At 46.9% G+C, this 22,304-nt stretch overlaps 1 protein-coding gene across 2 annotated transcripts in view; it reads left to right on the top strand.

Annotated features, from left to right (window-relative positions):
- The window catches only part of GPR156 (G protein-coupled receptor 156), a 108,534-nt gene extending 86,534 nt beyond the window's left edge, over nucleotides 1–22,000 (top strand). For both annotated transcript variants that reach the window (XM_061399438.1, XM_061399411.1), the window contains 3 exons: nucleotides 991–1,227; nucleotides 8,372–8,530; nucleotides 18,962–22,000. In XM_061399438.1, coding sequence (XP_061255422.1) covers nucleotides 991–1,227; nucleotides 8,372–8,530; nucleotides 18,962–20,290 — 1,725 coding nt within the window. In that variant the 3' untranslated portion in view covers nucleotides 20,291–22,000. The remainder of the gene's footprint in view (nucleotides 1–990; nucleotides 1,228–8,371; nucleotides 8,531–18,961) is intronic.
- Nucleotides 22,001–22,304: the final 304 nt, after the last annotated feature.

Genomic DNA, 22,304 nt, shown 5'->3' with positions numbered 1-22,304 from the left:
TCAAGCAAATCTATATATTGAATCTATATGTTACATATTATTGAATCTTTATGTCATATATTATTGATTAGAGCTTTGATTTCTATTTAAATGTAGCTCCTTCTAGGAGAAGCAGCACTTTAAGAAGCTGTGAGCCATTTTCTGTGTAGTACAAATGAGAAATCTGAGAGCAGGTTTACATTCATGACAAAGAAGAAAGAGTAGGGCCCTGGGCTCCTGGGGGCGGGGCAGGGAATGTCACAAAGAGGGTGAAGGGTATAGATGAGGCTGTTGCTGCCTGTGCCTGTCTCCCGGTCCTGTCCAGGTCCCAGCCAGCCTTTGTTCTCTTCTTTTTTCACTCTCCATCTCCCATAAACACCCACTGGCACAGAGCTGCTAGTAGCCTATAGAGATCCTTTGTGTAAATCAGAAAAAGGCATCCCTCTGGGCAGATGCAGTCTTGCAGGTGCAGGGCTTGGCAAGCAGATGGTGCCTTTGGGAAAATTAGAAAAAAGAGCCCCTTCCTTTGGTGCTGCCCCTGCCATGGCACATGCTTGACAAGTGGACCACAGGGCTAGTTCAGCCTCTGCACGCCTCTCAGCTCCATGCAGTGCAGAACCACACAGTGGATGCAGCATGGTGCACCCACTGCCCTCCCAGTGCCTGGCAGCTGGTTCTGTGGGGCTCCTACCCACCTGTACCACCCTGTCTTATACCTCATCCTGGAAGAGTCCTGTCTGATAGTTGACTTGCTGACCTCCGATAAACTAATTCTCAGAGAAGGAGAGGAAAACGAAATTTATTAAGCACCAAGAGGTAGTGGTGGTGCTGTTAAGCACTCTAAGAGTAGTCCCTTGTGTTATCTTAGTCAGTTCTCCTCACAGCAATGCTTTAAGGTAGTTATTATTATTCCTTTTTTACAGGTGAGGAAATCAGTCCCATCCTATTGCTCTTGGCCCCAAGCCTGGTATTTCACTTCTCTAAACCTCTGGTTCTTCTGTCCATCTCCAGGGCCTACTGCTGCTATATGGGGCCTACCTGGCTGGCCTGACTGACCACGTCAGCTCTCCTCCTGTAAATCAGTCTTTAACCATCATGGTTGGGGTCAACCTCGTGGTACTGGCTGCTGGGCTGCTTTTTGTGGTCACCAGATACTTGTACTCCTGGCCCAACCTGGTCTTTGGACTCACGTCTGGAGGTATCTTTGTTTGCACAACCACAATCAACTGCTTCATCTTCATTCCCCAGGTATGCTTTAGGGAGAATTTGGAGGACCAGTTCACCCCCTCATTCCAGAGACTTCTCTGGGCATGACAGATTGTTTACTTTGTTTCCTAGTGAGAGTTTTTAGGTGCTTTTGATTAGAGAGGCAGAGGGAAGGTGGGGACCCTAGTGAGCTGGCTCCCTCTGTTCTTCCCTCCCCAGTGGGCAAGGAGGGCGGACCAGGGTAGCCAAGCAGTGGCACCATTTTCATGTGAGGGGCTGCCTCACAGACTTGCTTTTCTACCCACCCTCCAGGCCACTTCATGCAGCCCCAGTCCTCCCTTCATTACCACTGAGCCAAGCTAATGCCACCCTCCCTTCATCTTGATGATGTCATTTCTTATACTAGCTTGGAAATGAGGAACCTTTCCTTCTTTCCTGTTTGCAATTGCACATTCACCAAGAAAAGCACATTTGGATCTTTATGCAATTTAAAATGCTTTTTCTTTCATTTTATTAGAGGAAAATACAGAACATTCCTTTTCTTTTTACAGTAAGGAAAAATAAAAACTAAATTAAAAATGTGTTTCTTATTATGAGGATTAAGAAAAAAATCAAACAAGGGAGGAAGATAGAAGGAGAAATATCCAGAGGGCAAAGAGAAAGAAAAGGAGTCAGAGAGAGAAAGATGAAGGAATCCGTAGGCTGTGAAAGGAAAGTGATGTTAAATTACTCACGTTATGCCCCAGGGTACCACTGAGCCATGTTCATCCACATTAATGAACTTGGCATTAGGCACTTTTCCTGTGTCCCTTCTGGTTCTCTTCCTCCTGAGGCCTCCCTCATCCCACAACTCCCTCGGGATCCCATCCTGATGCCCTTTGCAGCTTCCAGTTGTCCATAAATGACTTCTCCATGAGGGAGCTAACTGGTAATGAAAGTGTTGGCTGATGCAGGGTTACAGTGTATTTATAAAAGGGAAGCATGCACTTTGAGACATGATAGTGTGAAACAGGCAGAGGCCTTTGCTCTTCTTCCCTTTCATAAATTCTCATTAAAATACTCAAGAGAATAAACAAATATGGAAAAACCTATAGCAGTAGCACTAAAAATCAAGGATGGGCATTGCTTCTGAGCAAAAAACTGGAGGAACTTTTGCTGAATCTTAATGTTATCAGAACTAGACTGAAGGAACCCATTGAGACCTGGGTCTTGTTTGTCTGGGATGTAGCAGAAAAGGGCTTTGAAAAGCCAGGGCTCTTCCTCCTTGTGACATGGGTAAAAGAGTGGGGAGACTTTTAGAAAGCCGATCCCTTAGGCCCTCTGGTCAACATTGTTGATGGGTAACCCATCCATCCATTGCCAAACCCTTTCTTCCTTGATTGCCTCTACTCAATAGGCTGAAAGAGCTGAACACTTACTTTGCCAGCCTCCCTTATAGCTGGGTGTGCCCATGCAACACAGTTTTGAACACTAAAGATTTTCTGGGAGGCTTCTGAGAAAGATTTTGCTTTCCTAAAAAAGCTATGGGTGTTGAAGCATCACCTCTCTTCTGCCTTCTTCCTGCCTTGAATGTTTGTGATGCTTGGCGCTATGGCAGCCATCTGGTGATAATGAGAATGTATTAGTATACCAGAAAACTATAGCTCTCCCCATGTAAGACTGTAAGGAGGAAGGAATCTATGAAGAGATTCTGCAGTTCACAAAAAGAGGACCACAAATTTCTGAAGATTTAGAGAAGCTGCCTTCCTCTGAAGTAAAATAGAAAGCTTTTAGAGGATATCTGATTAGTCTTGTCAGTAAGATTCAAAGAATATTGTCTGTCTTTGACTAAAGCAAACCATCATGAAAAGGACATAATCTTAGATCATGAAATATTAAATAAGGATGAAAAGGATTGTGTTAAATCAAAAACCCCAGTAGAAGCACCGAATAGGCAATAGGGCATGGCAAAATAATGAATTAGTGGCTTAACTTAAGGAAACAAAAAACAAGGACACAGGAAAAAAATGAGAGACTAGATAAGAAAATATGGAGAGCAGATCTAGAAATATGATTTAGAGCTAATAGGAGTCTCTGAAAGAGAAGAAGATAATTTAGAGCAGAAGTAATCACCAGGGAACTATTAGAAAAAAGCCTTCCTGTTCTAAAACAAAACCTCCATCTGAAAACTGAATCAGTAACCTCCCTAATGAGGCCCTACTTAGGTTTCTCTCTCTACACTCGCCTCTGCTCCTCTTGCATCCTAAGCCTCAGACACAAGATTTCCACGTTCCTCAGTGTTTAAATCTTCAACCCCTAGGAACACAGTGATATAGAGGTGCACTTCAATCTCATACACAGACATAAAAATGCGGGATGAAGTTTAGTTTGGAATCGGACTTCCAGGTTTAAACTAAGAACAAGCGCTTGATTTGTTGAAGTGGGAGTGGAAATCAAATTATTGGGGCAGGTGAACCAGAGCCGGGCAGATGGACCGTGTTGGCCTTTCTCTTTCCTTCTCTATCTCAGTCCTTCTCACTGTCTTGAGCTTCCTTTCTCATATTCTATCTTTTCTACTTTCTCTCTCATGCTTTTTCCTCCTCTTGAACTGAGCATGATCTGAAACTAGAAAATACATTTTATAGTCTATTGTATTTTAGGTTTAGGATGTAAATTGTTTCTCAAAATATAAAAGTAATGAGGTTTTTCGGGATTTTTGTGTGCCCTGAATTGATCTTCCCCTCTGACTTGGTGGGGTCTTCCCTGATAGCTCAGTTGGTAAAGAATCTGCTTGCAATGCAGGAGACCCCGGTTTGATTCCTGGGTTGGGAAGATCCACTGGAGAAGGGATAGGCTACCCACTCCAGTATTCTTGGGCTTCCCTTGTGGCTCAGCTGCTAAAGAATCCGCCTACAATGAGGGAGACCTGGGTTCGATCCCTGGGTTGGGAAGATCCCCCGGAGAAGGGAAAGGCTACCCATTCCAGTATTCTGGCCTAGAGAATTCCATAAACTGTATAGTCCATGGGGTCGCAAAGAGTCAGACACGACTGAGTGACTTTCACTTCACTTCACTTCACTTCTGACTTGGTGGCCTTTGGTTGAAGATTCTACCTGTGAGACCTGAGACTGGATATTCCCAGGATCATAGGATGGCTGAGCAGATTTGGAGAAGTGTTCAAGGAGAGCCACGTGGGAGGCGGAGGGAGGGAATAGGAAAGCTTCCTCCTTGCTCCTGAGCCTTGAGCCTAGACTGTGATGGGAGATATACCAGATGCAGACTGTGAACCAGGCAAATCAAAATGATTGGCCAGAGGGAACCTGGAAGAAATACCCCATAAAAGTAACTCAAACTGCCATGAGGGTGCAACTCAGGGACTCTCCCTCTGAGTCTGCCTATGTCTCTGTCCACATGTACTATACTCTTTTTCCCTTAATAAATACTTCACTACTTTCTGTCTGTGGAAATTCTTTTTTACAAAGCCGAAGGGCCAGGGCCCTTGTCACTGACCACTGATCTAATGGCCAGGATCTGGTGCTTCACTGCTGCAGTCCAGCCTTAATCTCTGGCTGGGAGCCCAAGCTCTGCTCCAAGCCGTTGCAGGCTGAGGCCACCTGAGATCAGGATTTATGAGGGCAGAGCCACAGGCTCCTCAAGGGCAGATAGGTGGTGCTAGAAAGCTGGATGACCTGACTGAAGAGGCAAGTGGACCAAGTAGCGTTCTCCACAGGCCCTCAGGAAATGCCTGAGTATTTATGCCAAACGCTGAGGTCATCACCAGTGGTGAGCCAGCCTCTGCTTTTGTGACTTAAACGTGACCCATCCTTCTAACCACCCCTGTCCCCTCCCTCCACCTTTTGAGAGGCAGGCAGGTCCTGAGATAGGACATCATTTTATCTTCTAGACCCACAGAGTGTTTCATCTACTCCTCCAGGAGGTTACTCACAACTTTCTACTCTGCCTCACAGTCTTCTGTAAATGTCTCAGCACCCTTAGCAGACAGATGAGCTTTTTAAAGGAGAGCTTCCTTTGTTTGTTCACATATCTGTCCATCCATGTATTAACTGTTGGGAACATGCAGTTAAACATGGCCTCAGTCTAGGTCTAGTTGGGAGCAGATGTGAAGTGATTAATAACACATGAGTTAAGTGTTTAAGGATGTTACTCGATGCCAAGGAAGGGGTGCCCCAGGCTGTCTTGAGAACTCGGTGACACTGTCTCAGAAAATGATGTGCTTGGGCCTCTCTTGGAGGAGGAGAGGAGTTCACAGAGCAGACTGGGGAAGGTAGTGGGTGGCACTTCCAAGGAGGAAACCTTGTGACAGAGGCAGTGAGGTGTAAGAGAGAAGAGCTGTTTGGAATACCACAAGTCTTTGCTCTTTTCAAAGCACAAATTCAAACAAGGGTAAAGTGGCAGGAAATGAGAGAGGCACATGGGGTGAATGTCCAAAGGCACCCAGTTGAAGACCTGAGGCTTAATCCCACTATTTTGGTTTCCTATTGCTGTTATAACAAACTCCTACAAACTGAGGGCCTTAAGGCACACAGATTTAATATCTGATAGTTCTGGTGGTCAGAGATCTGACATGGGTCTTATCTGGCTGGAATCAAAGTGCCAGTGGGTCTGCACTGCTTCTAGAGGCTTTGGAGGAGAATCTGTTTCCAGGCCTTTTCCTGAGTTCTTCAACTCGCAGCTCTTCCCTTCATCTTCAGAGCCACAGCACAGCAAATTTAGGTATCTCTTTCTGTTGTCACATCTCCCCTCCTGCCTCCCTCTTGTAAGGACTTTTGTGATTACATTGGGCCCACCTGGATGATCCGGAATCTCATCTCACAATTTTAAACTCAATAACACTTGCAAAATTCCTTTTTCCATGTAAGATAACATATTCACAACTGCCTGGGATTGGAAAGGAAACATCTTTGAGGAGCCATTTTCTTCCTACCATACCCACAGAGCCCAGATGCTGAGAAAACAAGACTGCCTGTCCTGAAGGAAGGGCCATGGAGAGGTCCTGAAATTGTGACCTAAGGGTTATTTATAGCCATACTTCAGAAATCCTCAGGTCTTAAGGACTAGGACCTTCACAAATGGGGGATTAAGGGGGATGAGATTGGAGGGGCAGGGGCCTTTAGTCAGGGGCACCCTGACTTCACCCAGCCAGCTTAGGCTGTTCAGTTCAGTTCAGTTCAGTTGCTGAGTCATGTCCAGCTCTTTGCGACCCCATGAACCTCAGCACGCCAGGCCTCCCTGTCCATCACCCACTCCCAGAGTTCACCCAAACTCATGTCCATCGAGTCAGTGATGCCATCCAAGCATCTCATCCTGTGTCGTCCCCTTCTCTTCCTGCCCTCAATCTTTCCCAGCATCAGGGTCTTTTCAAATGAGTCAGCTCTTCGCATCAGGTGACCAAAGTATTAGAGTTTCAGCTTCAACAACAGTCCTTCCAATGAACACCCAGGACTGATCTCCTTTAGGATAGACATATCAAAAGTCTTGGAAGTATCCTTACACAAATGTTGAGCAGCTCCTCCAGCAGCTCTGCAGGGAAGGCTTGGGCTGGAGGTACTGGGGGTGGGGGGGGAGAGAAAGGAAAAGCTAGGGAGATGAGGGGCCCTGAGGGACCACAGAGATACTGTGACACTGCCAGGGCCAGTGCTAGGAGAGCAGCGCTGGAGGTCAATGACACCCACCCACAGCCATAGAGGACCCTGCAGTGCTGGGCTCCAGTAACTCCTGAGCTGAGTGGTGAGATGACAGTGCCCTAGGAAGGGGGCATTCAAGAAGGGCATCTGACAGGGCAGGTTCCTGGCCTGACCCAGCACAGGTCACATAGACTTCTGATACCATGAAGGACTCATGCTGAGTTAACAGGGGACCCAAGAGGACTTACGGAGAACATTGTATTGAAATTGATGGTGGGATTTAGAATCCTATCTGAGACTTATGAAACTTACCTACCTTCCAAAGTCAGAGCTCAGTAAATGTCTGATGAGCGAGAAAAGACATCCCAGGATCCCTGGGAGCCACCCTGCAGACCCCTCAGCATCATTTCTAGAGCTAACGTGCCAAAGTGTCCAGAGCCCATTACTGGGGCTCTTCATTATGAGAATTCCTGGGGGAAAAGGAGATGCCTCCAGCACTGTGGCCTCCCCTGGCATCATGTCACTGGCATTCACCAGGAGTGTCTCCGAGGCTCAGAAGCATAGCCCTCTTAGCGAATGTCCTCTTCAGCCCCATGCCTGTTAAACTAAACCAACCTGTGCATCCATAGACCAGTTCTGAAAACCAGTATCTTCTGGAAAACATTCCCCAAGACCCTCACAGTTGACCATCAGTCTTCATCAGCTGCATTGAGAATGTGCAACGTGGCACAGCAACCTGGTTACAGCCATGACTCTGCTACTAAGTGTAGCCATGTGGACCTAAACAAGTCAAACTCCTTCTGAGTCTTTCTTGATGAGTCAAGGAAAAAAGATGGTCAGATCACAGACCTAATGTCATTTTTATTGATTTTTACTGACATTTGTGGTTTTCTCTTTGTGTGAGCTTTGATTACTGATTTGGGTTAGAAGTCCTCTAGAGGGAACTAGTGGAGAAGGAAATGGCAACCCACTACAGTATTCTTGCCTGGAGAATCCCAGGGACAGAGGAGCCTGGTGGGCTACTGTCTGTGGGGTTGCACAGAGTCAGACACAACTGAAGCGACTTAGCAGCAGCAGCAGCAGAGGGAACTGGGCTTTCAGTGGCAGTAAGCACAGTCACTCAACAAATAAGAATAATGAAGAACAGCTACATATAACTAAAACCAGTTTCATTTGAAACCTATGGTGTTTAGCTTGCTTAATCCTGTTATAGCTCCTGAACTTTGGCTTCAGAATGTGGCCCCAGAAGTATGCCTCAGCCCTGGTTTTCTCTGACAGTCCAGCAGTGGGTCAGTTGATGGGTCCAGCAGAGATTGTTCTGTTTCACCAACCTGTCATCATCTTCCTTTGGCATTTTTTAAACACTATAACCTTAACATTCTCTAAACCTTCTGTTATTGCTGTTGTGAACTTTCCAGAATAAAGTACACTCTGAGGAGAGAATAATTTGTCCATTTGTGTATCTGTGACACTGTCATTCCTTGGTGTTTTTGAGAAACAGTAAGAGAATGTGTTTCTGGGTGTGTAATTAAATAAATAACATGTGTTCTTTTCTCTAACAGCTCAAGCAATGGAAGGCATTTGAAGAGGAAAACCAAACAATCAGACGCATGGCCAAATATTTCAGCACTCCCAGCAAAAGCTTGCACACCCAGTATGGTGAGGAGCAAAATTGCCACATTAGAGGAGAGAAAAACTCCATGGAGAGACTCCTCACAGAAGTAAGCCAGACCCCTGCCTACTGGCTTCTCTAGAAAGAACTCCAGTCATGCATTGGTGGGCCCCAGTTGCCTCATTGTTAACATTCCTTCTCTTTCCATTTCTCCACTTCCAGGCCATCCTGGTCTCCCTTCAGGTCAATTCAGCTCCTCAGTCATGTCTGAGTCTTTGCGACCCCATGGACTGCAGCATGCCAGGCCTCCCTGTCCATCACCAAATCCCAGAGCTTATTCAAACTCATGTCCATCGAGTCGGTGATGCCATCCAACCATCTCATCCTCTGTTGTCCCCTTCTCCTCCCGCCTTCATTCTTTCCCAGCATCAGGGTCTTTTCAGATGAGTCAGTTCTTCGCATCAGGTGGCCAAACTATTGGAGTTTCAGCTTCAGCATCAGTCCTTCCAATGAATATTCAGGACTGATTTCCTTTAGGATGGACTCATTGGATTTCCTTGCAGTCCAAGGGACTCTCAAGAGTCTTCTCCAACACCACAGTTCAAAAGCATCAATTCTTCAGTGCTCAGCTTTCTTTATAGTCCAACTCTCACATCCATACATGACCACTGGAAAAAACATAGCTTTGACTAGACAGACCTTTGTTGGCAAAGTAATGTCTCTGCTTTTTAATATGCTGTCTAGGTTGGTCATAGCTTTTCTTCCAAGGAGCAAGTGTCTTTTAATTTCATGGCTGCAATCACCATCTGCAGTGATTTTGGAGCCCCAAAAAATAAAGTCTCTCACTGTTTCCACTGTTTCCCCATCTATTTGCCATGAAGCGATGGGACCAGATGCCATGATCTTAATTTTCTGAATGTTGACTTTTCAGCCAACTTTTTTACTCTTTTCTTTCATTTTCATCAAGAGGCTCTTTAGTTCTTCTTCACTTTCTGCATAAGGGTGGTGTCATCTGCATATCTGAGGTTATTGATATTTCTCCCAGCAATCTTGATTCCAGCTTGTGCTTCATCCAGCCTGGCATTTAGTACGATGTACTCTGCATGTAAGTTAAATAAGCAGGGTGACAGTCTACAGCCTTGATGTATTCCTTTCCCGATTTGGAACCAGTCTGAAGTTCCATGTCCAGTTCTAACTGTTGCTTCTTGACCAGCATACAGATTTCTCAGGAGGCATATCAGGTGGTCTGGTATTCCCATCTCTTGAAGAATTTTCCACAGTTTGTTATGATCTACACTGTCAAAGGCTTTGACATAGTCAATAAAGCAGAAGTAGATGTTTTTCTGGAATTCTCTTCCTTTTTGTATGATCCAACGGATATTGGCAATTTGATCTCTGGTTTCTCTGCCTTCTCTAAATCCAGCTTGAACTTTCTGGAAGTTCACAGTTCACATTCTGTTGAAGCCTGGCTTGGAGCATTTTCAGCATTAATTTGCTAGCATGTGAGATGAGTGCAATTGTATGGCAGTTTGAACATTCTTTGGCATTGCCTTTCTTAGGGATTGGAATGAAAACTGACCTTTTCCAGTCCTGTGGCCACTGCTGAGTCTTCCAAATTTGCTGGCATATTGAGTGCAACACTTTAACAGCATCATCTTTTAGGATTTGAAATAGCTCAACTGGAATTCCATCACCTCTACTAGCTTTGTTCGTACTGATGCTTCCTAAGGCCCACTTGACATCACATTCCAGTATATCTGGCTCAAGGAGAGTGATCACACCATTGTGGTTATTTGGGTCATGAAGATCTTTTTTGTATAGTTCTTTTGTGTATTCTTGCCACCTTTTCTTAAACTCTTCTGCTTCTGTTAGGTCCATATGATTTCTGTCCTTTATTGTGCCCATCTTTGCCTGAAATATTCCCTTGGTATCTCTCATTTTCTAGAAGAGATCTTTAGTTTTTCCCATTCTATTGGTCTTCTCTATTTCTTTGCATTAATCACTGAGGAAGTCTTTCTTATCTCTCCTTGCTATCCTTTGGAACTCTGTATTCAAATGGGTATATCTTTCCTTTTCTCCTTTGCCTTTCGCTTCTCTTCTTTTCTCAGCTATTTAAAAGGCCCCATCAGACAACCATTTTGCCTTTTTGCATTTCTTTTTCTTGGGAATGGTCTTTATCCCTGCCTCCTGTACAATGTCACAAGCCTCTGTCCGTAGTTCTTCAGGCACTCTATAAGATCTAATCCCTTGAATCTATTTGTCACTTCCGCTGTATAATCATAAGAAATTTGATTTAGATCATACCTGAATGGTCTAGTGGTTTTCCCTACTTTCTTCGATTTCAGTCTGAATTTGGCAATAAGGAGTTCATGATCTGAGCCACAGTCAGCTCCTGGTCTTGTTTTTCCTGACTGTATAGAGCTTCTCCATCTTTGCCTGCAAAGAATATAATCAATCTGATTTCGATATTGACCATCTGGTGATGTCCATGTGTAGAGTCTTCTCTTGTGTTGTTGGAAGAGGGTGTTTGCTATGACCAGTGCATTCTCTTGGCAAAACTCTGTTAGCCTTTGACTTGCTTCGTTTTGTACTCAGCTTCTTCTGCATTACTGGTTGGGGCATAGACTTGGATTACTGTGATATTGAATGGTTTGCCTTGGAAACAGAGATCATTCTGTTATTTTTGAGATTGCATCCAAGTACTGTATTTCAGACTCTTTTGTTGACTTTGAAGGCTACTCCATTTCTTCTAAGGGATTCCTGCCCACAGTAGTAGATATAATGGTCATCTGAGTTAAATTCACCCATTCCAGTCCATCTTAGTTCGCCGATCCTAAAATGTCGATCTCTTGTTTGACCACTTCCAATTTACCTAGATTCATGGACCGGACATTCTAGGTTCCTATGCAATATTGTTCTTTATAGCGTTGGATTTTACTTCTATCACCAGTCACATCCACAACTGGGTGTTGTTTTTGCTTTGGCTCCGTCTGTTCATTCTTTCTGGAATTATTTCTCCACTGTTTTCCAGTAGCATATTGGGCACCTACTGACGTGGGGAGTTTATCTTTCAGTGTCCTATCTTTTTGCCTTTTCATACTGTTCAATGGGTTCTCAAGGCAAGACTATTGAAGTGGTTTGCCATTCCCTTTTCCAGTGGACCACGTTTTGTCAGAACTCTCCACCATGACCCATCCATCTTGAATGGCCCTACAAGGCATGGCTCATAGTTTCATTGAGTTAGACAAGGCTGTGGTCCATGTGGTCAGTTTGATTAGTTTTCTGTGATCGTGGTTTTCATTCTGTCTGCCCTCTGATGGATTAGGATAAGAGGCTTATGGAAGCTTCCTGATGGGAGAGACTAACTGAGGGGGAAACTGGGTCTTGTTCTGATGGGCAGGGCCATGCTCTCTAAATCTTTAATCCAATTTTCTGTTGATGGTGGGGCTGTGTTCCCTCCCTGTTGTTTGACCTGAGGCCAAACTATAGTGGAGGTAATGAAGAGAATGGTGACTTCCTTCAAAAGGTCCTGTGCAAGCACTGCTGCCCTCAGTGCTCCCAACCCTGCAGCAGGCCACCACCAACCCATGCCTCTGCTGGAGACTTCTGGACACTCACGGGCAAGTCTGGTTAGTCTCTTGTGGGGTCACTGCTCCTTTCTCCTGGGTCTTGGTGTACACAAGGTTTCCCTTCAGTTCAGTTCAGTCGCTCAGTCATGTCTCTTTGCGACCCCATGGACTGCAGCACACCAGGCCTCCCTGTCCATCACAGACTCCTGGAATTTACTGAAACTCATATCCATAGAGTCGGTGATGCCATCCAACCATCTTATCTTCAGTCGTCCCCTTCTCCTCCTGCCCTCAATCTTTCCCAGCATCAGGGTCTTTTAAAATGAGACAGCTCTTCGCATCAGATGGCCAAAGTATTGGAGTTTCAGCTTCAAAATCAGTCCTTCCAATGAACATTCAGGACTGATTTCCTTTAGGATGGACTGGTTGGATCTCCTTGCAGTCCAAGGGACTCTCAAGAGTCTTCTCCAACACCACAGTTCAAAAGCATCAATTCTTTGGCACTCAGCTTTCTTTATAGTCCAACTCTCACATCCATACATGACCACTGGAAAAACCATAGCCTTGACTAGACGGACCTTTGTTGCCAAAGTAATGTCTCTGCTTTTTAATAAGGTTCCCTTAGCAGCAAGCAAACCTCAGTGTTTCCCCAGCCACTGCTCCTGTTGCTGACCCTCACACACTTCATTCATTCATTGGACAGATGTGTGCCAGGCATTGTGCTAAGTGCTGAGGAACAAAACAGTCTCTGCCTTCATGAAGCTCATGGTGTAGTGGAGGAAATAGAGACTGATCAAGTAGCCATACAAGTATAAATGGTGATAAGAATTATGAAGGCAAGAAACAGAGTGGGAAGAAAGAGTAGTGAGTGGTGAGGACAGGAGAATCTAATTTAGAGTGGTCAGAAAAGACTCACTGAGCTGAGAGCTGAAGTTAACTATAGATTGACCAAGCAAAGAGTGCAGGGAAAAGCATTCCAAGTGTGGGGAACAGCATTGTAAAGTCCCTGAGTAGTAGTGGGTGCTACCGTCTTCTGTAGGATACATTCTTTCTTTACATAGCATGGTGCCCTTGTTTCCAAGATCCTCTGGGTTCCTTTACTATCTTTTCCAGGTACCAACTAGAAATTGTTGTCATCCCACCAACCCAGAAAATTAAAAAGTATCTAAATATGGGGAAGAGAATGAATAGAGCCTTTGAATATCATAGTAGCACTAAGCAGGGAACAGGGCAGCCCCTAGTCCTTCTTTCTTTTGATCTTGAGCCAAAGTTGGCACCTCTCCCAGAACTGGGCAGAGTGGTGTGGGCTTGAAGAAAGCACATGGGAAAACTTGAGGAGGCATGGGGCCCAGAGGAATTAGTAGTTTTTTTCACACTAACTAAATTATATTCTATATAATTTTTTTAGTACAGAACATACCTGGGTAATGCTATTTGGGAAACTACACTTTTTTGTATTAGACTGACACTTGGGTATCAATAGTCCCTGTGCAAAAGGATGGTGTGATGGGGACCTACAAAATGCAACCTGTGAAAGAATTCAGCTCCCCAGGTCCCCTCAGTCTTTCACACCATTCCCTCTGTTCTGGACCATTTTTATCCATCAGAGTATACTTCATGTCTTTACTATTTATGAAGCAGTCAGGACCTTTTTTCAAAGCCAGATTTCTTCCCACCTGGCAAGGCAGTAGCATTGCCATTGATACTCTGAAGTCTTCAAAGAAGCTTTTTTTTCCTTCTCCCCCAGCTAAACAGAAGGCCAGAAACTTGGCGAGAACACCCAGCATGGTTTTCATTCACAATCAGCTCATGTTGGAACAGCCAAGTGGCCTGACTCTTTAGCCTTATGGTAATTTGTGATGTGCTTTTTGTACTCCTGCCATGCTACCCTGTTTCCCACGCAGTGACTGAATCTGCTGTGTCCAGAAAGATGCCTCGAGTCTGCAGAGGAAGAGCCATAATAGGGAGCAGATGCTTAGGCAGTAAAATGCTGGCCTCCTGCCCCCGACTCCCCACACCTGGAACATATTTCCAGAACAGGCCTGAGAACCAGAGCCCATCCCAGGGCCCTGTGGCAGGCCAGGAGAGGCTCCAGCATCTGCATCCCCACCTCCAGCCCTGCCCGGGACATAAACACAGGAGTCTGTCTTGCCTCCCTGAGTCCAGCTTCTTGGCTGCACTTCCCTCCTCTGCAGCCCCTCTGCCACCCTGGTGTCCTCCTACTTTCCCATGGTCTGGGTGGTTCATTTTCTCATTCTTCCCCCTTTTCCCTGTGGCTGGGGTCCCCAGAGGCTGTTTGGGGCAGCATCCACCCTCAGTTCCTAGGCTGTATGGAAGCCAGCAGGTAAAACCCTCCCAGAGCTGGAGGGACTTCCCTGTACATTCTGTAGCAGAGGAAATTCACCTATTACTTTTCTTCCTTGAAGCACAGAAACAAGATATTCCATTTCTCCTTGTGGCCTGCAGCCTATGAAACATCCCCACAGATGTTTTGCTTCCCTGGGTGTGCCTAAAGTAATTGTTAATAAGCTCATTTCAATGCAGCCGCCATGGTCTGTCAGATTTTGGTCTCACAATGGCAAACCACGCCTCTGATTAGTATGCAGTCACGGTGAAAACAAAGTTCCACTTCCTTTTCTGTAAGAAGGGAGATTTACTGATTAGGCTGACTGTTTCTAAATCTGTCACCAGCCAGCTTCAGATGTTTGGTTTGCTGGAGAAGAGTATTCCTCCCAATCAAATGTTTATACTGTTTTCTTATAATGTGACAGGCTTCCCAGGTGGCACAAGTGGTAAAGAATCTGCCTGTCAGTGCAGGAGATATCCACAGACATGGGTTCGATCCCTGAGGTGGGAAGATCCCCTGGAGAAGGAAATGACAACCCACTCCAGTATTTCTTGCCTGGAAAATCTTATGGATAGAGGAGCCTGGTGGGCTATAGTCCATGGGGTCACAAAGAGTCGGACACAACTGAGCATGCGCATGCCACACCATACACTGAGAAATTTGTAAATAAGGCACGAGAAGGCAGCACAGTTTGCTTGCTGGGGCGGTTGTCATCAGCTGATGGCTCCCTCCCAACTCTGTGAGACAGCAGAGGCCTCCTGAAGCCAGCCTGAGAATGTGGAAGGTGGGCTTCACAAGTAAGGGCTGGCGAAAAGAAAGAGAGTTGGGGTACCTCCAGTGCAGCCAGCACAGCCACCCACTCTGAGAGATACTTGGCACCACCCAGTTATCAAAGAGCCTGAGTGAATGCCTTCCTATGACTCACCCACTCTGCTCCTGGCAAGTCCTTGAATCACCTATGTTTCCCTGACAACACCCAGCCCTCACTGCTCTGCGCCTGAGAAGGGTGAACAGGCAGGCAGGCGCTCTGCTGGAAGTCCTTCCACTTACTCACCAGTTGCTCACTGGTCCCAGGACTCTCTCCCGAGGATAAGAGAAGCAGACTAAATCAGGATGAAACTGGGAGTACCATAGTCAGAAAAATCATCTCCTGCTTATGTCACCTCCAGGCTTATAAGTCCAAGCAATCTTGGAGTTGCTGCCAGAAGACTACTGTCAGACTAGTTTACTTAATTTACTGTTCCCTCAAAGAGTCACTTCTGGGCAACTCTTCCATATCTTTCTTAATTAATTTTTATTGGAGTACAGTTGCTATATAATGTTGTGTTAGTTTCTTCCATACAGCAAAGTGAATCTGCTATACGTATACATATATTCCTACTTTTTTAGATTTCATTTCCATTTAGGTCACTAAAGAGCACTGAGTAGCATTCCCTGTGCTACACAGTAGTTAACTCTTCCATATCTACTCTAGAAGATACCACAGGTTTGTCCATAGGTGACTTGTGTCAGGAATCCTAAAGAAGGGAAACACCCTTTTATTTCTAGGGCATAATAAATGAATAGGCTTCTCAGGTGGCTCAGTGGGTAAAGAATCTGCTTGCAGTGCAGGAGTCGCAGGAAACGCAGGTTCGATCCCTGGGTTGGGAAGATCCCCTGGAGAAGGGCATTCCAATATTCTTGCATTGAGAATCCCATGGACAAAGGAGCCTGGTGGGCTACAGTCCATGGGGTCGCAAAGAGTCAGACTTGACTGAGCAACTGAGCATGCTTGCAATAGGGTAAAAGTCACTCAGTCGTGTCCAACTCTTTGCAACCCCACGGACTATATGGTCCATGGAATTCACCAGGCCAGAATACTGGAGTGGGTAACCATTCCCTTCTCCAGAGGATCTTCCCAACCCAGGGACTGTACCCAGATTTCCCACATTGCAGGCAGATTCTTTACCAGCTGAGCCACCAGGGATACCCATGCTTGCAATAAATGGACATTTAATACTCACCCTGAACTTCTAAAGGGGATGGTAACAGTTCAGTCAGTTCAGTTGCTCAGTCATGTCCGACTCTTTGCAACCCCATGAACCGCAGCACACCAGGCCTCCCTGTCCATCACCAACTCCCGGAGTCCACCCAAACCTATGTCCATTGAGTCGGTGATGCCATCCAACCATCTCATCCTCTGCCGTCCCCTTCTCCTCCTGCCCTCAATCTTTCCCAGCATCAGGGTCTTTTCAGATGAGTCAGTTCTTCGCATCAGATGGCCAAAGTATTGGAGTTTCAGCTTCAAAATCAGTCCTTCCAATGAACACCCAGGACTCATCTCCTTTAGGATGGACTGGTTAGATCTCCTTGAAGTCCAAGGGACTCTCAAGAGTCTTCTCCAACACCACAGTCCAAATGTATCAATTCTTCGGTGCTCAGCTTTATTTATAGTCCAATTCTCACATCCATACATGACCACTGGAAAAACCATAGCCTTGACTAGACAGACCTTTGTTGGCAAAGTAATGTCTCTGCTTTTTAATATGCTGTCTAGGTTGGTCATAACTTTCCTTCCAAGGAGTTCAGTTCAGTTCAGTCGCTCAGTCATATCTGACTCTGCGACCCCATGAATTGCAGCACGCCAGGCCTCCCTGTCCATCACCAACTCCCAGAGTCCACCCAAACCCATGTCCATTGAGTCGGTGATGCCATCCAACCATCTCATCCTCTGCCGTCCCCTTCTCCTCCTGCCCTCAATCTTTCCCAGCATCAGAGTCTTTTCCAATGAGTCAGCTGTTCACATCAGATGGCCAAAGTATTGGAGTTTCAGCTTCAAAATCAGTCCTTCCAATGAACACCAGGACTGATCTCCTTTAGGATGGACTGGTTGGATCTCCTTGCAGTCCAAGGGACTCTCAAGAGTCTTCTCCAACACCACAGTTCAAATGCATCAATTCTTCGGCACTCAGCTTTCTTTATAGTCCAACTCTCACATCCATACATGACCACTGGAAAAACTATAGCCTTGACTAGACAGACCTTTGTTGACAAAGTAATATCTCTGCTTTTTAACATGCTGTCTAGGTTGGTCATAATTTTCCTTCCAAGGAGTAAGCGTCTTTTAATTTCATGGCTGCAATCACCATCTGCGGTGATTTTGGAGCCCCCAAAAATAAAGTCAGCCACTGTTTCCACTGTTTCCCTATCTATTTGCCACAAAGTGATGGGACCAGATGCCATGATCTTAGTTTTCTGAATGTTGAGCTTTCAGCCAACTTTTTCACTCTCCTCTTTCACTTTCACCAAGAGGCTCTTTAGTTTTTCTTCATTTTCTGCCATAAGGGTGGTGTCATCTGCATATCTGAGGTGATTGATATTTCTCGCGGCAATCTTGTTAGTGCTTCTTCCAGCCCAGTGTTTCTCATGATGTACTCTGCATATAAGTTAAATTAGCAGGGTGACAATATACATCCTTGACGTACTCCTTTTCCTGTTTGGAACCAGTCTGTTGTTCCATGTCCAGTTCTAACTGTTGCTTCCTGACCTGCATATAGGTTTCTCAAGAGGCAGATCAGGTGGTCTGGTATTCCCATCTCTTGAAGAATTTTCCACAAACCCTTCCCCAAACCCTCAACCATGTCATCTGCCCCAAGACCATCAGTTCCCCATGATGATCTCTTTCCTGCTCCACTGCCTTCAAACAGAAATTTCAGAAGGTGGACATCAGGTCTGAACTAGGCACACAGCTGCTGTAGCACCAGAGGGTTCTCAGGGCACACACACTCCTCCTCCTACTTCATGCCCCATGGTCATGCAGTTAGAATGGCATATCTCTGTAGCTGTCACCTGCCAGCTTCCTAGGCACAGCCTGTTTATCACCTAACAGCCATACAGCAGGTAGGCAGCTCAGCTTCTCCAGTAATCCTGATGCTTGCATTTCTTCGGGAGATACCAGCAGCTGATAGTGTCACATGATAGTGTTGGCCTCCCACCCCATGTGTCAGCGAGGCAGGTGATAACACCAACCTGATATTCTCACTCCACCCTAAACCCCAGCTCCACCCCTGGCTCCAGTCTTGTCACACTGGCCCAGGAATCTATCATTTCCATATTCTCCCCATTTTCTAGGCTATTTAGCAAGAGGTAGGATGCTTGTTTCCCCAGTCCTTCATTCCCTTCACAAATGCCTCAAAGTCATCTATATTTTGCAGAAGTGTGATTGATATACCCAGAGATGGGCCATCCCAAACACTGTTTAGACTGCGGTTCTGCAGAGCGACCTGACTCCCTCCTCAGTTCTGAGAGGGTCTGCAGCAGCCAGCAGGCAGCTAGACTGTGCCCCACCCCCACTCCCCGCAATCTCTCTTATTGCAGACAGTGCTACAGTTTGGGGACGTATGGGGGGATTAAGATCATACAACAATAAATGATAGTTAATCTTCACTGAGCACATGTCAGTTTATTGCGCTAAACCCTTTATATGCATCATCTTGTTTCACTTCAAGAAGGTGCCTCCTCAGGGCCTTAAGATCACCAGCTAGTATTGGAGAAATGGATTTAAACTGAGATCTCTCCTCCATGGGAGACACTGTGAAAACCCTCAGCAGCATCTTTTGTTGATGGTTTTGCTTTTGTTTTATAGAAAAATGCTGTGATTGAAAGCCTGCAAGAACAAGTAAACAATGCCAGAGAGAAGCTGGTGAGACTGATGTCAGCAGGGTGCTCCTCTGACCTCCCAGAGGAGGCTGTGCCACCTGCCTCTTCCCACCACAAGGACATCCTGGCCACAGCCTCTGCCCATAGCCTGGCACCTCAAGGGCCTTCAGAATGTCTCTCTGACTCTCAGAATGATACCAGTGCGGCCACCCAGGACTCCCAGAGCACCTCAGTGCTGGCCTCAAGTGTACAAGGCCTCAGGGGGCCTGTGAAGGATACCAGCCCCTCCACAGGGCAGAAGAAGAAAATTTCTGACTTGAAAGACCTTTCTAATCCTTTACATTTGGGCTACAGCCAGAAGCCATGGGCTGAGCAAAGCCAGACTGCAGAAAGAAGAGACCAAGTACCCATGGCCCTCCACCAGTGTCTCATGCAAAGTGAAGAAGGCTCTGTTCCCCAGAGACACGGGCAGGTAGAGAACTCAGAGGGGTCCCCAGAGCAACTGGGGTCAAGAGTCAATTCAGTGATCAGGGAGAAACTTCAGGAAGTCCTCCAAGATCTGGGCCTGGGCCCTGGGGCTCCCCTCCCCTCTTCCTTGTCTTGTCCCCAGCAGCCCTGGAAGAGCATCGCTGCCCACAGTCCCCAGAAGGTGCCCCTCTCCAAGGAGCCGGGCTTCAGCCCGTCCATGGTGAGGAGAAGGAGGGCGGCACAGCGGGCTCGCTCACACTTTCTAGGCGCTGTACCCTCCTATGTGGGGCATCGGGTAAACAGGGCCATTTCTGGGCAAAATGTACAGGACAGCCCCTGCCTGGACCCCCAAACTGCTGATCCCAGGGTAGCAAGACCCTCTTCTGGGAATCCTTTAGTACTCCCTGCTCCTCGAGGCAAGCCAGGCGCCCTAGAGGGCCACACACAGCGCCAGGCAGAGCCCCGGGGAGCCGAACGGAGCCTCGAATCCTTTCCCCAAAAGTCTTCCGGTTCTGGCCGGAAGCTGTGTCCCGCTGCCCCACGCCTATCCAGGGCCTCCCCCGACCTGCCTGGGCAGCGGCAGCCCCCAGGGTCCCCAGGCTGCCCCTCCCTGTCTTCTCCGAGTAGCTACCTTGACACCGAATCCAGCAGCTCAGACGAGCTCTTCTGCCGCTGCCACCGGCCCTACTGCGAGATCTGCTTCCAGAGCTCCTCTGACTCCAGTGACAGTGGCTCGTCAGATACCGACCCTGAGCCTGCGGGGGCGCTGGCTTCCTGGGAAAAGCTGTGGGCCCGCTCGAAGCCTATCGTGAACTTCAAAGATGATTTGAAACCCACGCTGGTGTGAACAGCAGAGCAAGTCTGGATCTAGGGCTCTGTCGGGATAAGCCATAGCGTGGCCCGCTGTGGCCTTCAGGGAACAGACCAGTGCCCTTTCCGCATCCTTGCGCTCATTTGAGCACCATGGTACCTTGAGCACTTCCTGATATACACAAAGAGGGATATTGCCTGTTTTGTTACTACCTCACAGCATTCCTGTAAGAGACTCCAGCTGAGTGCCCATAAAAGATACCCTTTAGATTAAAAGGTGCTAAATGAGCACAAAGGGTCTTCTGTTCTGGTCAGCCTGTAATGTACAAAACTCTATATATACCAGATGGATGGCTGGGTGGACAGACAGATGGAGAAGTGGAAAGAAAATTCTTGCAGAACCAGAGTTGTGGACTGTAATTCATCAGATTGGGTTTTTGGTGGCCAACCTGCTAGGAAAATATCTCCTATGGACTTGGTGGTCCACTCTCGGCAGGGGGTGGTTCGTTTCTGCTCAAGTTTGTGAACAGCACCGCCTCTCAGTCCTAGCTTCCAGTCAGACTCATCTCAGAGCCACCTGTGCGTCTCTATTTTGTGTTCATGTGCTCACACCATTGTGGCACCTCACCACCATTGATGAGACAGTCAGGCAGCCCGGATCTCTCTCCTGGGCTCGGATGGCACCTGAGGTACTGGTGCCATCGGATGGCACCCCCCTTCTTTGACCCTGCCAGTGGTGCAGTTTTGTGGTAGTGGGAAGTATGTATTGGCAATCCCTGTTGAGGTTGGAGAGGCCCTATTGGTCAAGAGGGTGCCAGCTGGGCCAACATGACCACTGATGGCTACATTGACCTGGAAATAGAAAACAGGAAAATAGAAAGGAAGAAATGGGGAAGATAAGAAAAAAAAACCAGATTTTGCACATTTACCTTGAGTCTAGCATGGCTGGACTCAGTAATTACTGGTGATAACCCCGTGAAGTAGGTACTCTCATCCCCATTTTACAGGTGGGGATTATGAGGCTTAAGAGGATGGAGGTGGCTTCCACAGCATCACACTGCTAGAGAGGGGCCCATGTGGGAGTTGGCCACAGCTCACAGGATTCCAAGTGCATACACTTCCCTGGGGCACATCTCTTCACTTGTTCCTCTGGGAGTGGCAGGCAGAGTGTGGCAGGCTGGACAGCAAAGGCAGTGTGGGAAGCTGCGGTGTGCTCAACCTGCAGTCCAGGATAACAAAACTGGGCTCCTCGCCTCAGTAAGCAGCCCGTCACTGCCTCACTGCCTTGGGAGCCCACCCACACCTCCCACAGCAGCCGGGGAGCTGGTGAGAGATAAGCACCAGGGTCTTGTCGGCTGCCAGAGCCACAGAGAAAACACAGCTGGGTCCACTTCTTTTGTTGCTGAGCTAGTTGTTTACAGGCTATTCCCTGCCTCTAACCTGGGTGTGTATCCGCATGTGTGTACATGCTTATATGCAGGAGCATGGGCCTAATTAGATACGTCCAGAGGGGAGCATTTGGCTCTAAATGTCTTGCAGAAGATGTTATCATGGACTCTCGTTGGCTGCTGACACCTTGTGAGTCTCCAAACACTGGACCAGGAGGCCCTCCTGGCAACACAGCTTCTTCTGTTGTCCACTTTTAAATACAAATATCATAATTTATTCTGCATGTGGGCTTGAAGTTTCTGCTTGTGCTATTTGTATGCTGTCCAAGTGATGCCTTAATAAAAGAAATGGCTCTCAAGGCAAGTCTCTTCAGAAATTGTAGTTTGGGGCTGGGGAGGAGGGGTACAGACAAGACTGAAGCACCCAAAGGAGTGGAAACAAAGCAGCACTTAGAGTTGCTGTTGGCTTACCGTGGGATCCAAGTGCATTTCCCACCACACTTCCGCTGGTAAGATTCCTCTTACATCTCCATGTGCAGCTTCCTATCCCAGGAACACCCATGAGTAGAGGAGACTGGACCCTTGACTCTTCCCACCCACTGGGGGTCCTGTGCTTGGGCTTCACCTCCTTCAGCTCCTTTCCCCCCAGCGCATCACCGCTAG

This window comes from Bos javanicus, chromosome 1, assembly GCF_032452875.1.
Source record: "Bos javanicus breed banteng chromosome 1, ARS-OSU_banteng_1.0, whole genome shotgun sequence".
Lineage (NCBI taxonomy): Eukaryota > Metazoa > Chordata > Mammalia > Artiodactyla > Bovidae > Bos > Bos javanicus.
The sequence above is the reverse complement of the archived record's forward strand: the minus strand, read 5'-3'. Positions and strand labels throughout refer to the sequence as shown.